Source organism: Barbus barbus, assembly GCF_936440315.1.
Source record: "Barbus barbus genome assembly, chromosome: 2".
Classification (NCBI taxonomy): domain Eukaryota; kingdom Metazoa; phylum Chordata; class Actinopteri; order Cypriniformes; family Cyprinidae; genus Barbus; species Barbus barbus.
Genome location: NC_136730.1, coordinates 30,111,086 through 30,131,316, shown reverse-complemented (window position 1 = coordinate 30,131,316; position 20,231 = coordinate 30,111,086). Strand labels below are relative to the sequence as shown.

At 40.0% G+C, this 20,231-nt stretch overlaps 1 protein-coding gene across 1 annotated transcript; it reads right to left on the bottom strand.

Annotated features, from left to right (window-relative positions):
- Positions 1–3,718: 3,718 nt before the first annotated feature.
- pamr1a (peptidase domain containing associated with muscle regeneration 1a) lies at positions 3,719–11,963 on the bottom strand. The gene is made up of 11 exons (XM_079430778.1): positions 11,687–11,963; positions 9,755–9,931; positions 9,390–9,515; positions 9,074–9,188; positions 8,725–8,942; positions 7,188–7,379; positions 6,718–6,909; positions 6,577–6,643; positions 6,264–6,493; positions 5,169–5,536; positions 3,719–4,757 (listed from the first exon to the last, which is right to left on the bottom strand). Exons 1-11 carry the CDS (start codon positions 11,820–11,822, stop codon positions 4,182–4,184), a joined length of 2,397 nt encoding a protein of 798 aa, XP_079286904.1. The 5' UTR covers positions 11,823–11,963; the 3' UTR covers positions 3,719–4,181.
- Positions 11,964–20,231: the final 8,268 nt, after the last annotated feature.

Below are 20,231 nucleotides of genomic sequence, written 5' to 3'. Positions count from 1 at the left end.
TAATTAACTAATCTGTTCCAAACCTCTCTAATCCCTCATACATAGACATGGTTCACACATACACACATTCTCAGGTGAAAGTACTGCATCTGCACATAGTGTCACTTTTAAAGTAACTTTTATTTACTGTTATACAGGTAAATTCCTATACATAATTGTATTGGAAGTCTAAAGCTTTAAAATTACCTTGATTATGTGGTCTTGTGTTGGTGTGCAATGATATGTGTCTCTAGGAATCTGAAACTGATATTGAACATGATTAACAAATAATCAGATTTTCCCTGAATATGTTATGTGGCAAATGGGACTGCCCATTAGGAAAGGTTAAATATAATTACTACAGTTCTCAAAGGTCATGCACTTGGTTAAGTAACACCAGCATGTGGTGCATCACATGTGTGATGTCTGCAGGTTGTCCACCTGATAAGGATACCTAAAGTGCAACAAAACATGCATAACCCAACTTAAAATGAAAATTAATAATTTATACAAAATAATTTATATGTATCTGTATAATGAATGATATCCTGCATTTAAAAAAGAACATTTGAATTAATTTCATTTTGTTTAAAAAAAAATCATACTTAAAAATACTATAAAAAACTACAGTAATAACAGTAAATGATCCATAATTGCATGCAACTAACTCTAAACCAAACTCTATTCCTAAACGTAATAAAGTAGACCTGTTTTTAATTAACATTACTCAGTACTTAAATATATAATTACACTGTAACAAGACACCTTGAAATAAAGTGTAACCTCAAAAAATTATGATTCAAGTAACTGATTCAGGTAATCAAATCTTCAATTACGACTTTTCTCACTCAGCGGTTTCAGAGGTGAGCTAATGGAGGATCATGTAAGAAAACAGACAGGTCTGTACCAGCCTTGACAGACAAACTGAGGTCAGTGGTCTGTGTTACTCATGAATCATGCATCAATGAGAATAAATAACAAGTCAATTTCAAGACAAATTCACCTCATTGAACGAGGACCAAACAAGTTACAAGTTACTAAAGCTGAACAAGTGCTACAGGAATATGTGGATGTGGGCATACGTAGTTGCCAGGCACTGATATCTTAATGCTGTATGTTACTTTTGTACAGTTATTATCTGATTAACTGAAGGATTACACTAAATATATTGTTTATGTGACACCACAGGACTATGAGTCACATTGAAATGGAAGAAGCAACATATCTTTTAATCCATATTGTGGCATACATCCAAGTGAAACTGATTATCGAAAAAATAGAATAGATTTTGAGATGTGGCCATCACACTCAAACACAAATACTTGCAGTCAATTGTGAAGGGGCAGGGTTTAAGCAAACTAAACAATTCCGGTGTACGGCAACATCAGAGACTGCTGTTTTCACCAGAAGATCATGTTATGACTTTATGATTAAACATTATGAGGTCAAGAGCAAATAAAAAAAAAATTAAACATGCACATGGATGAATCATTCACAATAAGTCGCACTGTATAATATGCCAAAATTATATAGGAGAGTGCTCAATTAATGCCAACTTCAAGTAAACTTCAACAAGCTAAAAAGTGATTAAAATTGGTTAAATAATGGATTAAATAAATAATTAAAATTGACTAAATAAAATAGAAATGGTTACCTAAATTATTGTATATACATTTAAAATAAATATCAACCTATAATCTTGTTGAAAAAAAAGTTAATGTCCATATTTTTGTCAACTACCCAGTTGAATAAGTTGAGTATTGCCTCTATTCTCAGAAAAAAAGGTACAAAAGCTGTCACTTGGGCAGTACCCTTGCAAAAGGTACTAATATACACTGTACCTTTTAGGTACTAATATGTACACTGTAGGCACTAAAATGTACCTTTAAGGTTAAGGTACCAAAATGCAGCCATTAAAAAGGGTACAAAGGTGTACCTTTTGAAAAGGCACCGCCCTAGTGTATAGTGCCTTATGTACAACTTGTTCATTGGAAACTACTTTATTGCTATTCATTTTAAAGATCATTTTAAAACATTTTTTTTAATAATCTTACTCTCAGTCCTCTGTCATGTGCCTCTTGTGTCCATTTTTGGTTTGTTTCCTGTCCTTGTCTGATGTGATTATTAGTTAATTCTTGTCCAGTCGTGTTTGTCTAATTGTCTATGATTATCCCTTGTATATTAATCCTGTCTGTTCAGTTAGATGGCGTCTGGTCTACTCGTTACCCCCGGTGTTTCCTGTCTGTAAGCCTTGCCTTGTCCTGCCATGTCTTGTCCTGATGTCTACATTAAAGACTATTATTTGAGTTTATGTACTCGTCTGCGCGTTCCTTGTTCCTCCCTGCTGTGTGCACCGTGACACTTACCTAGAGACTATACTTGTATTTATTGAATTCTGCATCTTTCAGCTTAAACACGTTTTGTAGGATTTAAGCGCAACCACTCCCACAACCTCCCACAATGCAATAGTTTCACATGTGATGCTTAGTCAGCATAAATAAATTTAATGTTTGTCATTACTGAGAGGATGGCTTTAATACTTTAACACGCTTTTCACAATTCTCAGTAAAGGCATTTAAAGACTATTTACAAAGTATGAGTCAACTAAGTACATAAATGAAGCACATGTCTCCAAAGAAGAAAGACTTTAAAGTTGAATCTTTGGATGAAGCGCAATATCAATCATTCTTCCTCAGATTAAGTTAGATAAACATACAAACCTAGAAACCATAAACATACAGCTCTGCCTAGACTTGCCCAACTTCAAGAAACATACTGAACCCCCTTTCACTATTAACATCCAACAGATTGTCTGCATCACACACACACACACACACACACACACACACACACACACACGCACGCACGCACGCACGCACGCACGCACGCACGCACAAGCAGCCACATGCACAAGCATAAAGTCAGGATCCTACCTTGCAGTTTATAGGTAGTAACAGATTAGCTTCTACACCCTCTATTTTCAGACACACAACATAACAGAGGAGCATGGAAAACCAAAACAACCCCCAGGGAGTCTTCCCTAATATTACCAAAAAAAAAGGAAAAAAAAAAAAAAAAGTAATCCTAAATAGTGCATATTAAATTGTTGAAAGATCATTCTGTCATTTATCTTTACTATACAGTATATATATATATACATATAAGTGTGTGTGTGTGTGTGTGTGTGTGTGTTCCCACACACACATACAATTAGTATATAGTATATACAGTACATAATAAATTAATACTTTTATTTAGCAAGGATGTATTACATTGATCACATGTGACAGTAAAATCATGTAGAATGTTACAAAATATTTCTAATTCAAATAAATACTGTTCAATCCAGTAAACCTTCTATTAATAAAAGAATCCTGAAAATAAGTGTCATCAAAAATATCAAGCAGCAAAACTGTTTCCAATATTGATAATCGCAAGAAATGTACTAAGGATTACTTAGTACTGTACTGTATTACTGGATTACTGGATTACTTACTGTACTAAGAAAAACTAAGGATTTTGATTGATTTGAGAAACCCCAACATTCCAATATAATAGCATCAGTGGTCATCACTAGTTAGGTGGCTGGTTTGATCCCTCTAAGGAATGAGTTACCACCTGTGTGTCCTTAAGGAGGCCATCCTTGTAGGTTTACTATAATCTTTGGATAAAGCTAATAAAAGTACTACAAAAATAAGGAACATTTGTTAAAAAAAACACTAAATACGACATTGTGTTTCTGAAATTTCATTTATTTAAAAGGATTTTGAAAAATAAATACACTGTCCCAGTTTTAGTCGACAAGGGCTGCACTAAAGGCAAGTGTAAATACATATTGATGGTGTAAAAAGTATGAGCAAATTGGATTGTGAAACATCTTGAAGACAGAGCAAAGTCAAGCTAAGACCTGCAAACCCAGTGACTGAATTCACATGGAACGCTTCCTCTTCATCTTACCATGCAAAAACATATCTTCATACATACTCCATAAACTAGTTGTGAAATCTCAAGATTCACACTTTCTCTCATCAAAGAACTTTTGATTTTTTTTTATATGATTTTTGTCAAAGAAAAAAAAAAAACTGTCAAATGAATGAGAAAACTGAAAGGACAATGCAACATGTATCATCTCCATTTTTTTATTATCCGGAACATGGAAAATGCTATACAGACGATCATGCTATAATATTTGATCTAAAGGTCTATGTAATTTTCTTTTCAATCCAGTTCTTAAAGTTTGCTACCCGTGTGTAGATGGTGTACAAATCTGGATTACAGCCCAGCAGTTCATATCCGAAGCTCACTAGCCCCAGCAGTTCCCAAGCATGATGAGAATCAGCATCTTCTGATCTGCTGGGGGTAAAAGGCTCCAGCCCTAAAGTGGGTTGGGAATCAGCAGAGAGTGAAAGAATAATCCCTCCAGTTTCAGAAGGGCAGATCATGGATGGGCTGAGTGGATGTTGGCGTCCACATAGCATGTTGTCAGTCATACTGATCGGTACGCCGTGTTTGCTGAATTGCCTTTCGCACTTCACCACATCAGCTAATTCTATCAGTCCGGTCCGGGCGGCCCCAGAGTCCTGTGCCCTGCGTTGGCCTGCTAAGGGCCAGCCGGTAAGGAAGGCCTGCTTTGCAGTGACCTCTCCACCCTGTAGACGCGGCAGGCACACAGGGGACACATACTCACTGATTCGAGCTTTGTCCTCCAGCTTAAGTATGGCCAGGTCGGAGTCTAAAACATGTGGATCGTAGTTCGGATGGATCAAGATCTGAGAGATCTGTGTGGGAACAGAGATGATGAAAGACCTGAACTGAAACAGGCTGGTCGGTTTGAGAAGTAAATAATCCTACAGACTACCTGGCAAAGCCTAATCATAGATTATCGATAAGAATGTGCCTTGAGTTTTAATGCATATATTTAGTCTGCAGTATCCTCAGTATGGCTTTGGGCTTTCCAAGAACTTTCCAAGACATAAAATATGGTAATGCTGTTGGCTTTATGGAAAGGTCTCGTTCTGTTAATGTCAGGAGTTATTTAGTGTTTTAAGTTGATTTATTATATGCAATTTATTTGTATGTACTCACAAATAAATAGATAATTAAATGGTGCATATTTGAATTGCATTGATAATTTAGAGGGACTGCTAGAAGAACCTCTGCAAGACATATTGTAGTCTGAAAGCTCTTACCTGTATGTGCTGTAGTCTCTTGTTCCCTCTAAGGTCACTGAGGTAATGTTTTCCCATCACTACATTTAGATCATCTGTACTGAGCGCCTCAGTCTGTCCTGGCTCCGCCACACAATGAGCAGCCACCACAACCCAGTGCTGGTTGACCAGAGCCCCGCTGCAGACGAGCTGCCATCTCTGGTCCTTCTGAATCCATTGTTTATCTTCCTCTCCCTCTTCTTCCTCATCTATGGCAAACGTGTCCCCCCGTCTCTTGGTCCTTGCCATAAGAGGGCTGGCATTGTACAGACGGGTATATATGGCAGCATGCCATGGCCAGTGAATCTCTGTGAAATTCTGGGGACTGGCAGCTGGCAATTTACCGCATACTGGAAGAGAATGAATGCCGGTTCTGTGAGTGAGTGAGTTCTGGCACAAATTTCTAATTATATCAGATTATTAGTAAGTGCCAGCTTTGAAAAATAAAATAAAATAAAATACATTTTAAAATGAGTGTTAGCGATTATTGGAATAATAATGTGATTCTGCTTTGTCAGCCTACATCTCTCATGGTTATTAATGTATTTGTAAATAGGAAAACAGGTTCCACAATATGTTTAAAATGTAAAATAAAACAAAAATGCTAGTAGTAATGATTATAATAATAATAATAATAATAATAATTATTATTATTATCTACATATTTACTGTATTTAATTTAATAAAATGATATCATACACACTGAAAATAGGGTGTAGAAACAGTTTTCACTCATAAATTGCAAGTAAATTTCACAAATAATTACAAAGAAATGGGAAGTAGGGCATTTGATAAAATGTGAAATTCTGTAGTAGAAAGATTGAAATACTGAGATAGTATCTTATAGTAAAATATACTCTAATAATCTTTCTTTTTATTACTATTATTACATAAAAAAGTATTATAAAATACATTTTAAATATTGTATAATCGATTATTTTACAAATTATGTAATTCTGCTTTATCAGCCTACAGTTTTCATGGTTACAGTTGTCAGGGTTATTAGTGCATAGAAAATATTTATAAATAGGGAAACAGAACCATAACATGCTTTAAATGTGTTAGTGCTTCCCCCACCTGGTGAACAGGAGAAATGGCGACCACTCCACTTTCCAGTCTTTAGGCATGTGCGGCGTGCGCTACCAGAATGCTTGTAAAGCGCTGAGACACACTCATATTCTATGCTGGTATACACATGGTGGAAAGTTGGTGGCAAATCTCCAAAAGCAGAAAAGGTTTTCTGCAGTGTGTCTGCTTCAATCCCTCCCTGACTGGATGCAGAGTACAGCTTGTGCACTGGACTTTTCCTAGCATTATAAGGGATCAAATTAAGATCCAACTTTACCAGTTTAATATCACACTGTCACAAAGAAATGAAAAAAAAGTCTACCTGGAAGGAGGTTGGTATTTCAAGACCTTCTGCCGCACAAGTTTAGACACTTTAGGTTCTCTACAAGCTGTAAAACAGTTTAGATGTTCAAGTTGATTGATTTACAAAAGGTTGCTTTGCAACTTAAAGTAGAGATGTTACCTCTGACACACAGGGGCTGACTGCCGCTCCAGGTCCCATTCTTCTGGCATGTTCTTTTTGAGTCTCCACTAAGAATATATGTATTGTTGCAGAAATATTCAACATAGTTTATTCTGCCATCAGAGCCTGAAACCTCAGTGTAGAATCCACTGTGGAATTGTGGTGGAGGTGGACAGTCTTTTATGGTCACTTCTGTAATTCAAATAGCAGTGGAACAGGTCACTAAAATTTATCCAAATTATTTATTAAAATTATCCAACAACAAAACAGATTTTTAGAGCATTGTTTATCCTTAAAATCCATACATTTTCAAATCCTGACAGATCTCAATAGAAGCTAATATTCTGTGATCTCAAGTTCAAAGAAGCATGACTCCCAGGCATACATGCACACCTGACTTTGATTGTAAGCAGCTTTGTCAGTCTCAAAGGGTGTTATACCAAAAGCAGTTGTCTTAAGTGTCAGCGTACCCTTTATGCACACAGGAGCACTGCCACTCCAAGTGCCATTGGGAAGGCATGCCTGCTGAGATGCTCCCTTGAGTTTGTACGGTTTATAGCAAAGATACTGAACCGAGGTGAGAATGTCACCTTCCTTGTACCGCAGGAAGAGATCTCCATGTGGTGGCTTCTTGGGGATTGCGCAGAGAGGTGGTGCTTGTCCTTGTGGAAAACAGTAAAATATTATGATGCAATATGGAAGCACTAAAAATTAAACAACATTTTTGCTTAGAAATTAGTCTTAAGGGAATCTCTCTGTAAGCATGAATCCATGAAGCCCACTCAGCACAAATAATAAAAAGCCACAAAGAGGGCCATAAAATTAGGGAAAACATACACCTACACTGAGGAAAGGAATTATTATAATATTTTAATTATTACATATATACAGTGGTGGCCAAAATTATTAGAACACCTGACAGATCTGAAAATATTGACCTTTTTTGCCTCCAAAACATTATTTAATTTAATAATGTTCATGAAAAATGCAGATGGTTGCTCTAAGCACAACAAATATCAGAGTCGTACTGTTTTTATCCACTTTTAACTTCAATATTTGATATGTTCACCTTCTGCAGCAATTACAGAACACATCTCTCTGGCATAGTGTCAATATATTTCCTAAGAACTTCAACACTAATGTTATCCCATGCCTTCTGCAACTCAAGGCAAAGGCTTTCCTTTGAATGAACAATAGATCTGTCCAGTTCTCGCCCCAAATTTGCTCGATGAGATTGAGATCTGGACTTTGAGGGGGCCAGTCCTTCATTTTCAACATTCCAGCAGATTCCTTCCATTACGGGTAGTCCCGGCATATATGTGTGTGTGTGTGATTTTAAAAATGTTATTAAATTCTATTACAGAAAATAAAAAAATCTGCTAAATTAATTATTAGAAATTAAATTTATACATATATATAGAGAGAGAGAAAGAGAGAGAAAGAGAGAGTTCAGATGCAAAAGCTTCTAAGTACATCTGACGTTTTTCTGTAAAATTAGCATTTCTTTCTGTCTACTATGTATAGGTTTCTATGTAAGTAGTGCTACTTCTGAATGGGCTGAGGCTGGGATTTAGTGCATTTGAAGTGAAAGTTGATGAACATATACTATGTGTGGAGAGCATTCACTTAGAGACCAAGATGGCTTTTAGAGGCTTTTGCATCGGATGTCCTCATATATATATATATATATATATATATATATATATACACTGTAAAAAGTGATAAGTTGACTTAACTTAATCACTCCAAAAAGTTAACTTATCACTTTTTACAGTGTATACAGTATATATATATATATATATATATATATATATATATATATAAAATCAAAAATAAATAAAAAGGTTTATGCTTTATATAAATTTTTATCCATTATAAATTTAATTGCTAATAAAATATACTCAAAAGTAATTAACTAACTAAATAAATAAATAAATAAATTATAAAATGTAAAAATACAATGATTAAAAAATAAAAAATTATTAAAATTATTGATTGATTTTGTACCTGAGACTTCCTGGAAAGTAGCAAAAAACCCATCATAGTTATTGTAGCCATCTGACACAAAACGAATATGCAGAGAGTTTCCAGAACCTCTGATTGGTAAAGGGCTTTCATCCCCACAGTATCTGCCAATCACAGGCGACTTTGGACTGTCCCCATCCCGCACCTCTACATAGTCATATTGACAACTATGGTCAGATTCCAGGCTAATCATGGAGAACCTGAACACATGTGAACATTGAGAAAAACTGTATTGAGAAAACATACTGTACACATTTCCAATATATCTGCAACTGAGACTGATTCAATTGAGAAATGTTTGAACTACAAATCATTCATTAGCTTTAGATACCTGAGTTCCATTGTTGCTCCTTGGCCAGCTTGTAGTGTCCATTCACATTTGGCATTGATTGGATAACTTTCTAAAGTCACATGACCTTGTGGTCTCTGTATAACTTCTCCGCATGCTAAAGTTGCCAAAAAGAGTGTGTATGTGAAATTATTTAAATATTTGTGACAATAAAAAGCAATAAAGGTAAATGAAGTGAAGTGACATACGAAGTGAAGTGAAGAAGTGAAGTGAAGACTTATTCACTTCACAAATGTCATGTATTAAATGTCTAAATGTCATGTATTAAAAGGATTCTGTAAAGGACCAAATAACTCACTGAGACAGTCTCCACCAGACCACCCTCGACGACACGATGTGCAGTACCTGCCTCTGATGTAGAAATCATCCTTGGCCTGCCAGGTGCCATTGTTGCAAGTCTTGCAGTTATCAAAAATGCTGCAACCTTATTGGATACAGAAATTATTTACTTTTTAAATAAATAAAGTTTATGAAAACAGCAAATAGAAAGCATAAATAAATAATAAACAAATAAAGTATGCTGAAACTCATATATTTTTAAAAAATCTATTTTGCACAGACACGTATACAATATAAATCCATAATATGAACTGCTCAAGTTGAAAATTACACTTCCAGGTCATCTAAACTTCAAAACTTCTAGAAAGTTGTGTTCCTTCTTACCCTGGTGAAGGATGCAGGGGTCACACTCATCCAAAACGTTTCGACAGCAGGGTACAGCGTAGCCCACTTTTGTTCCCTGAGATGGGCACTTACATGAAATCTGCTCATACTCACAGCAGGTACGGCACATGGCGTTCCACTGTGGGCCGGGACATTTATCCTCTTGCGACCTAAAAACTAAATCAAGCAGACTACAAGTCAGAGACATAATGTCTTGCATGCTTTTCTAGAATTCATGTGACTGACGTTAAGTGAACAGTGTCTTCTTCAAATGAAGTTTCATTTGGCATGTTAGAGGTAAAGTTAGTCAATTTATCTTCCAATTCAGTCAGGGAAAAGTCATTATTTTTTACATTCAGTCAGCGAACGTTGAAGTGATGGTTTGTGAGGCAATTTTGTGCCAGAGAAAAATGATAAGACAAGAAAGTTTATCTTTAGCGAAATAGTTCACCCCAAAAAATGAAAATTTGCTGACATGGTACTAAACCTCAGGCCATTGAAGATACAGATTAGATTGTTTCTTCATCAGAACAGATTTGAAATTTGGCATCACATCATTTGCTCACCAATGGATCCTCTGCAGTAAATGGCTGCCGTCAGAATGAGAGTCCAAACAGCTGATAAAAACATCACAATAATCCACAAGTAATCCACATGACTCCAGTCCATCAATTGTGTTTGTAAACAAATCTATGAAGATGTTTTTAAACCTTTAAACCATTGTTTTTGTGTCCATAATCATGTGTTTCTCCAGTGAAAAATTCATCTTGTGTGAATTAGGAGAGAAATATGCACAGATCAAGTGAAAACTGTTCTAAACAAACATGTTTAGAAACAAGGGATTCACTTCCTCCCTAGAGAAGTGTTATGGACTCGCAATAGTTTAAAGTTAAAACACATTAATGATTAATGTGTTTATTCACAAGATGTTAATTGATGGACTGGAGTCATGTGGATTACTGTGAAGGTTTTTATCAGCAGTTTGGACTCTCATTCTGACGGCACCCGTTCACTGCCGAGGTTCCATTGGTGAGCAAGTGATGTAATACTAAATTTCTCCAAATCTGTTCAAATGAAGAAACAAACACATACCTTAGCATACCTTACTTTAGCACATACCTATATATCTTGGGTGGCCTGAGGGTAAATACATTTTCAGCAAATTTTCATTTTTGGGTGGCGTTAAAGTTAAAGTTCTTAACCATTCGTTAAAGTCTATGTCTTGGCAGGTTCAAGTCATGCTTTTGTCATAGATCTAATTACCAGTTTTGTAATTATAGTCTGGGATCTTTCATCGCCCCCCAAGAAGTTTAGCTTTTATTTAGATAAAAGATGAGTGACTGTGATAATTGTGCAACAGTGCTATAATTATAACACTGCTTCTGTTTTTTTTTTTGTGGGAGCAAGATTCCTGTCTGTCTTGCTATCTTTGAGTTTGCAAAAAAAATTTCCTATAGTCATTTCCTGGCACATTTATCTCATGTCTGTTTTTCCCGTTTGTGAGAAAATGTCCAAAGAGATTTATGCACATCAAGCACATCCAGGTTTACTAAACACTAAACAGAACTGTCCATTAATTAAACGTCTATATATTTTGGACACTGGCAAAGGATTATATCTAATTGGCAAGCAACACAAGGACAGCTTATGAATATGTAAACAGATTCACAATTTTCAGCAAGTCTCATATGACAAACATCAGCTGGGACTTAAGGAACACTTATCTAAAGCTGATCTTTAAAGCACATTTTAATGGAATGTAACCTGCAGAATAACCTTAAGTGGTGTTAAAGGACTAAACATACAGTCGGATAAACACACTTTGGCTGTGGTATTTAAATTACACAGTGCATTGCAATAACAGTGTCTGTGTCAGAAAAACACAGTCACTACTCTTGAAAGCAAATGTTACAGTTTGTGTTAAACTCTTACCATTGGGCCAAGATGCTCCAGTGCCTAAAAGCTGAAGAAGATAAAGAAAGATAGGGAGCGAACCAGCATGGTATCCACACTTAGAGGGCATCCATATCCCTGCGCTCACAGCCAGCTGGCCTGAGGGAAAAAGCATTCTTCTGCCAAGACTTCTGTTGTGTCAAATGAGCTCCTGCAACATGAGACCAACGATTAGAACCCCCCAGTCTCTCTGTCTTTCCTCTCTCTCTCTCTCTCTTCTCTCTCAGACAGTTCCTCTTGCTTCACTCTCTCCCTCAATTTACAGTCTGTTGCAGTTTCACTGCTCAACTGTTGCTGTGACGTAAGACGTTTGATACAGAGCAAGGGGAACCTTTAACCCATTCTCTTACCAATGTCATGTGTGTATATTTGTTAGACACAGTTACTAAGTTACTCCTAAATATTCCTCTGCCAGCAAACCAAACTGTTGTAGCAGCTTGGAACAAAAGTTGTAAAAAACTGTAAATGTAGTTTCTAGAGAAGTGTAGTGGAGTCTTTAATAATAATGTAGGTTATAATTTATGTACTGACAATGCACTTTTGGGAGAATATATATATAGGCCTATATAATAAACTGGTACCATTTCACTGGTCAAGCAGGTAATAGAATGTGGAAATGTATTCTACAAATGACTGACTCTGAGAACTCTCTTTCATTCTCTGTAACCCCTCTCCCATCTGTTTCTCCATTTGACTGATCCATTTGGATTATTTTCTTTACATGTAGACTTTCAGCCTTCTGCTGCAACTTTCACTTTTGATATGAGAACAATATCTGTGATTCTCTAAGGTTGGTGTCACAAAGACATATGCGAGTTGTTTTCTAGTTTGGTAGAACGGCTCTGCAGGACAGACTAAAGAGGAAAACATTTCCCCGTTTGTTTTGAGTTCCCATGGAAACCGAGTTTCCATGTTCTTAACTGTTCCCAAATACACTCATTCTGTCTGAATGAAGAAAAGCCCCTGCTCTTGTGACTGTGAAGATTAACAAATATGACAGAAGACACAAAGCACAAAAAATGATCCTGCTGGTAAACAACAGTTGATCTGACCTATCAATATTTATAATTAATAAATAAGTATAGTCTAATGAAAACTTTTGTTCAAAATAGGATCTCTGCAAAAAGCCTTAACTGTTTTCCAGTTTATTTTTTATTACTGCCTGTCTCCACCCTCTCTACACCATACAGTATTAATTTTCCATATAAACCCTCCTCAAATTCTTTTCATTCTCTCCAAACAATAAACTCCGTACCCAAATCCATATACTACTGCAGCTTTGCATGTTTATGATTGTGTGTATATTGAAAACAAATTCTAAGATGTTTATGCCCTCAGAATGTTTAGCAGTTTTACGACTATTGAAGTCAAACATCAATGTGTCCAGCAGCAGGCAAAAAGAAAATGAGTACAACACATTTACTAAAATTATCTACATGTTTTTGTTTGTTTTGTTTTTTGAGGGGTTGTCAGGGATGTTTTACATGCAGCTCAGACATTTAATTCGTTTCAGCTGTGGCAGCTACATACAAACAAAATTCCACAGAAAGAAAGATTCTAAAACATATTTTCAAATAAACATCTCCTTCCAAATGGAGTGTTTATCTTGGACAAACATTAATGAATCACACTGGCAGTTTTAAAGGGACATTTGAACGATTGTTTTGATTATCACAAACTTTTTACTTCTGTTCAGGGGCAGTCACAATCCATCAATGTCTAAGCAATATTGGATTATATTCTTGCACAGCTGTATAACTTATGATAGAAGAAGACTGTAATCACTTATTGAAAAGCTAGACTTGCCTCTGGATATTTTGAGTTAGACTCAACTACCAAATAAGAAACATTCAAGAAGCATTGCTGATGGTGTGTTCTACTTAGCATCTCTTGCTCGAGGGCACTCTGAAGGGAAAAGGGCTTCTCTCTAAAATATTCATGGACATTCTGGACATAGTTCGCTAAAACGTGCATTTGCAATGAGAAGGAACACCGATGGAACAGACACTTCGGTACTTTGCCACACACTCCGCTCAGCTCTGCAACATTTAGTCACTGTATTTTAATGTTGATCCTTTTTATACCTGCATAATTATTCTAAGTTGCATTCACAAAGTAAAAGATTAATGGACCATTAAATGCATTTGAATGGAGTGGAATGGAAAATGGAGTGAAGTGTCTGCATAACGTGAGGTTTTGTGTACAAATAGTTTTAATAAATTACAAATTGCTTACGATGTCCCTTGTTTGTAAGAACCTTTGGATGAAAGTATAGCTTTTTTTAGATTAATTGCCAGAATCACCTACAATAAAGTTTCTTACTTTTATTATTTGCTTTGCTAAATTACAAGTCAAAGTGATTAATATGATTTTTCTGGTTAAGTTTTAGTCGGCCTAGTGATGAAGCAGCCTGAAGGAGACAAACAGTCTTTTTAAATATTTTATTAAGGTTTATTTTTGAGTTGTTGTCAGTCAGGTCTCTAACTTTCTTCCACAAAACAACTTGCATTTGGTTTCAAAAGTGGACATTCCACATAGACTACATTGATCTCAATGAAATCCTGCAGCGGGCCAAAGCTGCCTCCAGATCAGCCGTCCTCATTCTACTGGACTTGTCTGATGCATTTCAAGCTAATGACACAGAGCTCATACAACATGTCAAAACCTGTTTTTAAGGACCAGCTCAGTCTCTGCACCAATCTCCTTTCAGACAGGATGAAAGAACATTGGCCAGGATGAAAGAACAACACCTAACCCAACCTACTGTAGCAAAGACAGGCCTCCTTGTCAACCCTTCCAGCCATAAAACATAACAACGTGTCAGGGTTGTGGGGAGAAGGGATGAGGCGAGGACTCAGTACTGCAGAGAATGGGCTTTATTAATAAAAAAATAAACAAACCCAACCAAAACTACCCCGTAGGGGAAAAACAGGACAGCTGGCAGGCTTGGCAAGGCAGGACAGGGCACGACAAGGCAAGGCAGGATCAGCACACGGGAAATTACGACGACGAACTGGCGCAGGACTGCAAACACAAGGAGATTATAAAGGGAGCAAATGAGGAGGGTAATGAGGTAAACACAGGTGGGGAAAATTAACCAATAATTAGGAAACAAGGTGGGTGGGGTCAAGACAATTGACATGAGCACATGGCACATAGAACCAAACAAGACAAGCCATGTGCTCACACAAAACAAAAACACAAGCACATGGCCAGCAAAACAAATCACTAGCCATGTGCAAGACAGGACACGAACACGCAGCTAACGAGGAGACTCATAAGCTGCATGTTCACAAAACATGACAAACATGAAAGCACAGATCAAAACAAAACAAGAAAAAGCACGCGGCCAAACCGAACCACGTGCCGAACAAAACACACACACACACAGACAGAGGACAGAGGAGCGCACGACCCGAGCAAACTCGAAATCGCACGCTCCCCAGCAAGAACAAACCTGGAGCGTGAGTGTCCGAACCCCGACACGAAACCAGAACAGAGTCTGAACAAGACAGGAGTGCCGGGATCCGAACACCACGCCCCAACATGAAACAGAGCACGCAGACAAGAGAGCGCGCAGCTCGAGCACACTCGAAGCCACGCGCTCACCAGAAAACAAGACAAGAAGGGAGTGTCAGGGCTCCGTCACAAAACCATGAATAAACTAGACCGAAGTGACAGAACCCTGACACTACCCCTCCCCAAAGGGACGCCACCTGGCGTCCCTAAGGAGGACACCAAAAACAAGACAGAAACATGACAAAAGACAAGACTGGTTACAAACCTGAGAACACAAGACAGACAGGGGTCAACACACAGAGACAAGGAAGGGTGGGAGGGGGGGAAGCCAAGCCAGTGCCAGAAACTAAGCCCAGGAAGTCTTTAGGATGGTCCAGGGTGGGACGGGAGGGTTGAGCCAGGGAGGCTCCAACAGTTCTGGAGTCCTGGCTGAGGGCCAGGGTGGAGCTGGAGGGACGGACCAGTGGGGCTCCAGCCTTTCAGGAGTCCTGGCTGTGGGCCAGGGTGGAGCAGGAGGGACGGACCAGGCGGGCTCCAGCAGTCCAGGAGTCCTGGCTGAGGGCCAGGGTGGAGCTGGAGGGACGGGCCAGACGGGCTCCAGCAGTCCAGGAGTCCTGGCTGAGGGCCAGGGTGGAGCAGGAGGGACGGACCAGGCGGGCTCCAGCAGTCCAGGAGTCCTGGCTGAGGGCCAGGGAGGAGCTGGAGGGACGGACCAGACGGGCTCCAGCAGTCCAGGAGTCCTGGCTGGGGACCAGGGTGGAGCTGGAGGCACGGACCAGGCGGGCTCTTGCGCCTCTGGAACCTCGGCAGGAGGCCAGAGCAGGACCAGCAACTTGGCAGCCGACAAGGCCATCAGAGAAAGGAGCTTGGGCGGCGCTGGCAGGCCAAGGAGGTTGAGCGGAGCCGGCAGGGCAAGGAGCTTGAGTCTGGGCAGAGATTGCAGGGTAAAGAGCTTGGGCGGCACCGGCAGGGCAAGGGGCTTGAGTCTGGGCAGAGACTGCAGGGTAAGGAGCTTGGGCGGCGCCGGCAGGGCAAGGGGCTTGAGTCTGGGCAGAGACTGCAGGGCAAGGAGCTTGGGCGGCGCCGGCAGGGCAAGGAGCTCGGGCGGCGCCGGCATCAGGGCAAGCCGCTCGGGTGGGGCCGGCAGGGCAAGAAGCTTGGGCGGAGCCAGCAGGGCAAGCAGCTCGGGTGGGGCCGGCAGGGCAAGGAGCCTGGGTTTGGGCGGTGCCGGCAGGGCAAGGAGCTTGTGTGGAGCCGGTAGGGCAAGGAGCTTAGGTGGAGCCGGCAGGGCAAGCAGCTTGGGTGGAGCCGGCAGGGCAAGCAGCTTGGGTGGAGCCGGCAGGGCAAGCAGCTTGGGTGGAGCCGGCAGGGCAAGCAGCTCGGGTGGCTCAGAGACGGCCTCCTGGCCAGCAGAGGGCTCTGGAACGGCCTCCAGGCCCTGAAGGGTGGAAGAAGCCTTCCTCCTGTTCCTCCTCCTCCTCCTCCGTCTCTGAGAGTGGGACACTGCTGCATCATCAGTTGACACTGGGGGCACTGTAGCTTCGTCAGCCGCCGCTGGGGGCGCAGCAGCTTCCTCGGCCACCTCTTGGGGTGCTGTAGCATCGGCCAACACTGGGGAAGCTGTGGCCTCTTCGGCCACCACTGGAGGCACTACAGTCCTTTCAGCCACCTCTGGGGGTGCTGCGGCAGGTTCAACCTCTTTCGTAATAGAGGCGGACCTGTTCTTCCTCCTCCGTTGGTGGGTCATTGGAGGACTGGGGACTAGGTAGTTTGTGAGGGGAATGGGAGGAGGGCCAAGAGGAGGAAGGCCACCTTCCTCTCCACGGTGGTAGACATACCCCACAAACTGCCAGAAGGACAGTATCCCCAGCATTCCCATCTCCCAGGCATGGACGGGCTCATTAAGGTTGGTGTTAAAAATGTCCTTGAGCTCTGCATCACTGATGTTGAGTCCCTCCGCTACAAACAGGAACTGGTATGCAAAATCCTTCACACTGGCTCCCCCTTGCCGAAGAGAAAGGAGCCTGCTGCGTTGAGCAGCCATCTGATGAGCGGAGGGGCAGGGAGATGGGAACAGGAAGATGCCCATTGTTCTGCTGAGTCCTCTGTGGCCAGTTCGTACTGTCAGGGTTGTGGGGAGAAGGGATGAGGCGAGGACTCAGTACTGCAGAGAATGGGCTTTATTAATAAAAAAATAAACAAACCCAACCAAAACTACCCCGTAGGGGAAAAACAGGACAGCTGGCAGGCTTGGCAAGGCAGGACAGGGCACGACAAGGCAAGGCAGGATCAGCACACGAGAAATTACGACGACGAACTGGCGCAGGACTGCAAACACAAGGAGATTATAAAGGGAGCAAATGAGGAGGGTAATGAGGTAAACACAGGTGGGGAAAATTAACCAATAATTAGGAAACAAGGTGGGTGGGGTCAAGACAATTGACATGAGCACATGGCACATAGAACCAAACAAGACAAGCCATGTGCTCACACAAAACAAAAACACAAGCACATGGCCAGCAAAACAAATCACTAGCCATGTGCAAGACAGGACACGAACACGCAGCTAACGAGGAGACTCATAAGCTGCATGTTCACAAAACATGACAAACATGAAAGCACAGATCAAAACAAAACAAGAAAAAGCACGCGGCCAAACCGAACCACGTGCCGAACAAAACACACACACACACAGACAGAGGACAGAGGAGCGCACGACCCGAGCAAACTCGAAATCGCACGCTCCCCAGCAAGAACAAACCTGGAGCGTGAGTGTCCGAACCCCGACACGAAACCAGAACAGAGTCTGAACAAGACAGGAGTGCCGGGATCCGAACACCACGCCCCAACATGAAACAGAGCACGCAGACAAGAGAGCGCGCAGCTCGAGCACACTCGAAGCCACGCGCTCACCAGAAAACAAGACAAGAAGGGAGTGTCAGGGCTCCGTCACAAAACCATGAATAAACTAGACCGAAGTGACAGAACCCTGACACAACGTCTCTATATAGATAAGCTTATTTGGTTTTCTTTGACATTCTAGTGACTGTTCAGTGCAGACTTATTATCTAGAGGGCATAGAACCAAAGTTTTAGGTTTTTACAGATAAATCACTGCTTGTGTATGGGCCTATTCATTAAATAAATGTGTTCTAAACATTTCGGTGTATTTCAAAAACCCCATGTTTTTATATATTGCAGAACTTCACACAAGTAACAGTTCAGTGATTCTGATCTGGGGGGCATTTTCTATACACCAATGTAACTCACTGCTTAAACATCACAGTACAATGCCATGTTGGTACAACAATATACGACAGAGTAATAACTTTTGCAAATTCATCAATTTGAGATCTCTGAGATGCAGCTTTGAACTACGGTTTTTGAAAAACCTGAATAGTTTAACGATGTCGGTAACATAGAAACTTGTCACCAGATGGCTAACAATGCTCCTGGTTTGGCTTTGTTCCATTATACCAACATCCCATTTTGGGGACCTGCAAACAGGTATCTAACACACAAACCACAACATATCCTTGTCTTCTCAGCAGGTGCAAAGCTCCAAAATCAGTTTGTGCGCATTCATGTGAAGAGTGACAGAATGGTGGCAGGGGGAGGATTTAGGCACAACACCTGCAGCTTTTTCATGCTGCTGACCAGACATTTTGGGAACATGGTCTGACCAGCTGCATGTCAGGCAGTCCATTCAAGTAATAAGTAACAAGTCAAAACAGAATGACAGTAGGATGATCAGCTCACACATGACAAAACAACCCAGAATGATCAAACAGTACCACACCAAAATTAATGTTGAAAAGGTCATTGTTGAAAACAATGCGTTGTTTAAAGGTGACTTTTTAAATGTGCTATATAAATAAATGTTATGTCACTGGTCTGCCGTGAGTTCTCTCGCTGTAGTGGCTATGTTGGACACCTTTGTGACCATCATGTGTTTATGGTTGGCGCTTGATGTCCCTGCATTTATTCCCAATCTGTGGTGTGAGAGCAGCAAATCATTGCAGTTTGTTTCATGACTCCAGTAGGGACTGATAGCTCGGACATTTAATTTTTCCTTTCAGACTCATTGTGTATGGGCTGTCTGGTGGACTGTACACAAACCAGTTAATATCACTCTGGACTATCCTGTTGACTTAGACTCAACAATGTTGTGTCTGCCATATCTACATTGTAAACATTTATTATATTATCTGATTTGCTAGGTTTATTTAGATGTATCCTCATGATTAAGCTTGTTAAAATGCTTTGAGAATAAAGCACTATAAAAAAGTGAACATTATTATTAGTAGTAATGCCGCCTTCAAATGTACCCGAGAAACGTGTACCTTGTTATTATTTTGTCACGCATTCAAGTCGAAAACAAGTAGCCTAAAGAAAAGAATTATATTTTGAACAATAAATTCAAACTCTCTGAATTCAAAATGATGAAAAATGTCTACTTGTATCACTTATTTAAACATGTAACAACTAAACAACTTTGTTACATAAAGCAAACTGTGAAAGTTGAGTGATTTACTTTATTTAGGCTACACCATTCACATAGGCTTGCTTTCCAACTTGTATAGAGTTGCCTGTTTTGATAGGCTATGATGATAGGAACCTTTAGCTCATGTGAGTGTATGGCTTAGTTATACTGTTCATTTCTCTTTGTGTAAAACTTTTTTTTTAAATAAACAAAAGTTACTGAGTGTATACCTTTAAGTAAAAACCCGCCAACTAACCACGCTACGTAACTGATAGGTCGCTGGAGACCTCGTTTACTCAAATAGCTGTTGATAGACACGTTTGTAAATATATAAAATCGGATTACTTTCATGTGCGTTTATCAAAAAAGTCTAAACATCCTCCTCTAACATTTTCGTCATTGACATTACCCCTGGAGAAATATGAAACTACATTTGTCAAGTCTCATGATCTGATTTTGGTCACATGATTCGCGTCCATGCGATTGCAGCTATACTGAAGGCTGGAAGAGTTTGGGAGGAGAT

Bases quoted from the DNA above. Each gene is read 5' to 3' on its own strand.
- pamr1a (XM_079430778.1), bottom strand. From the start codon at position 11,822: ATGCTTTTTCCCTCAGGCCAGCTGGCTGTGAGCGCAGGGATATGGATG. The intron at 6,644-6,717 runs GTAACATCTCTA...ACTGTTTTACAG, and splicing joins TCAGCCCCTGTGTGTCAGAG to CTTGTAGAGAACCTAAAGTG. The intron at 5,537-6,263 runs GTGGGGGAAGCA...ATTCTCTTCCAG, and splicing joins CCATTTCTCCTGTTCACCAG to TATGCGGTAAATTGCCAGCT.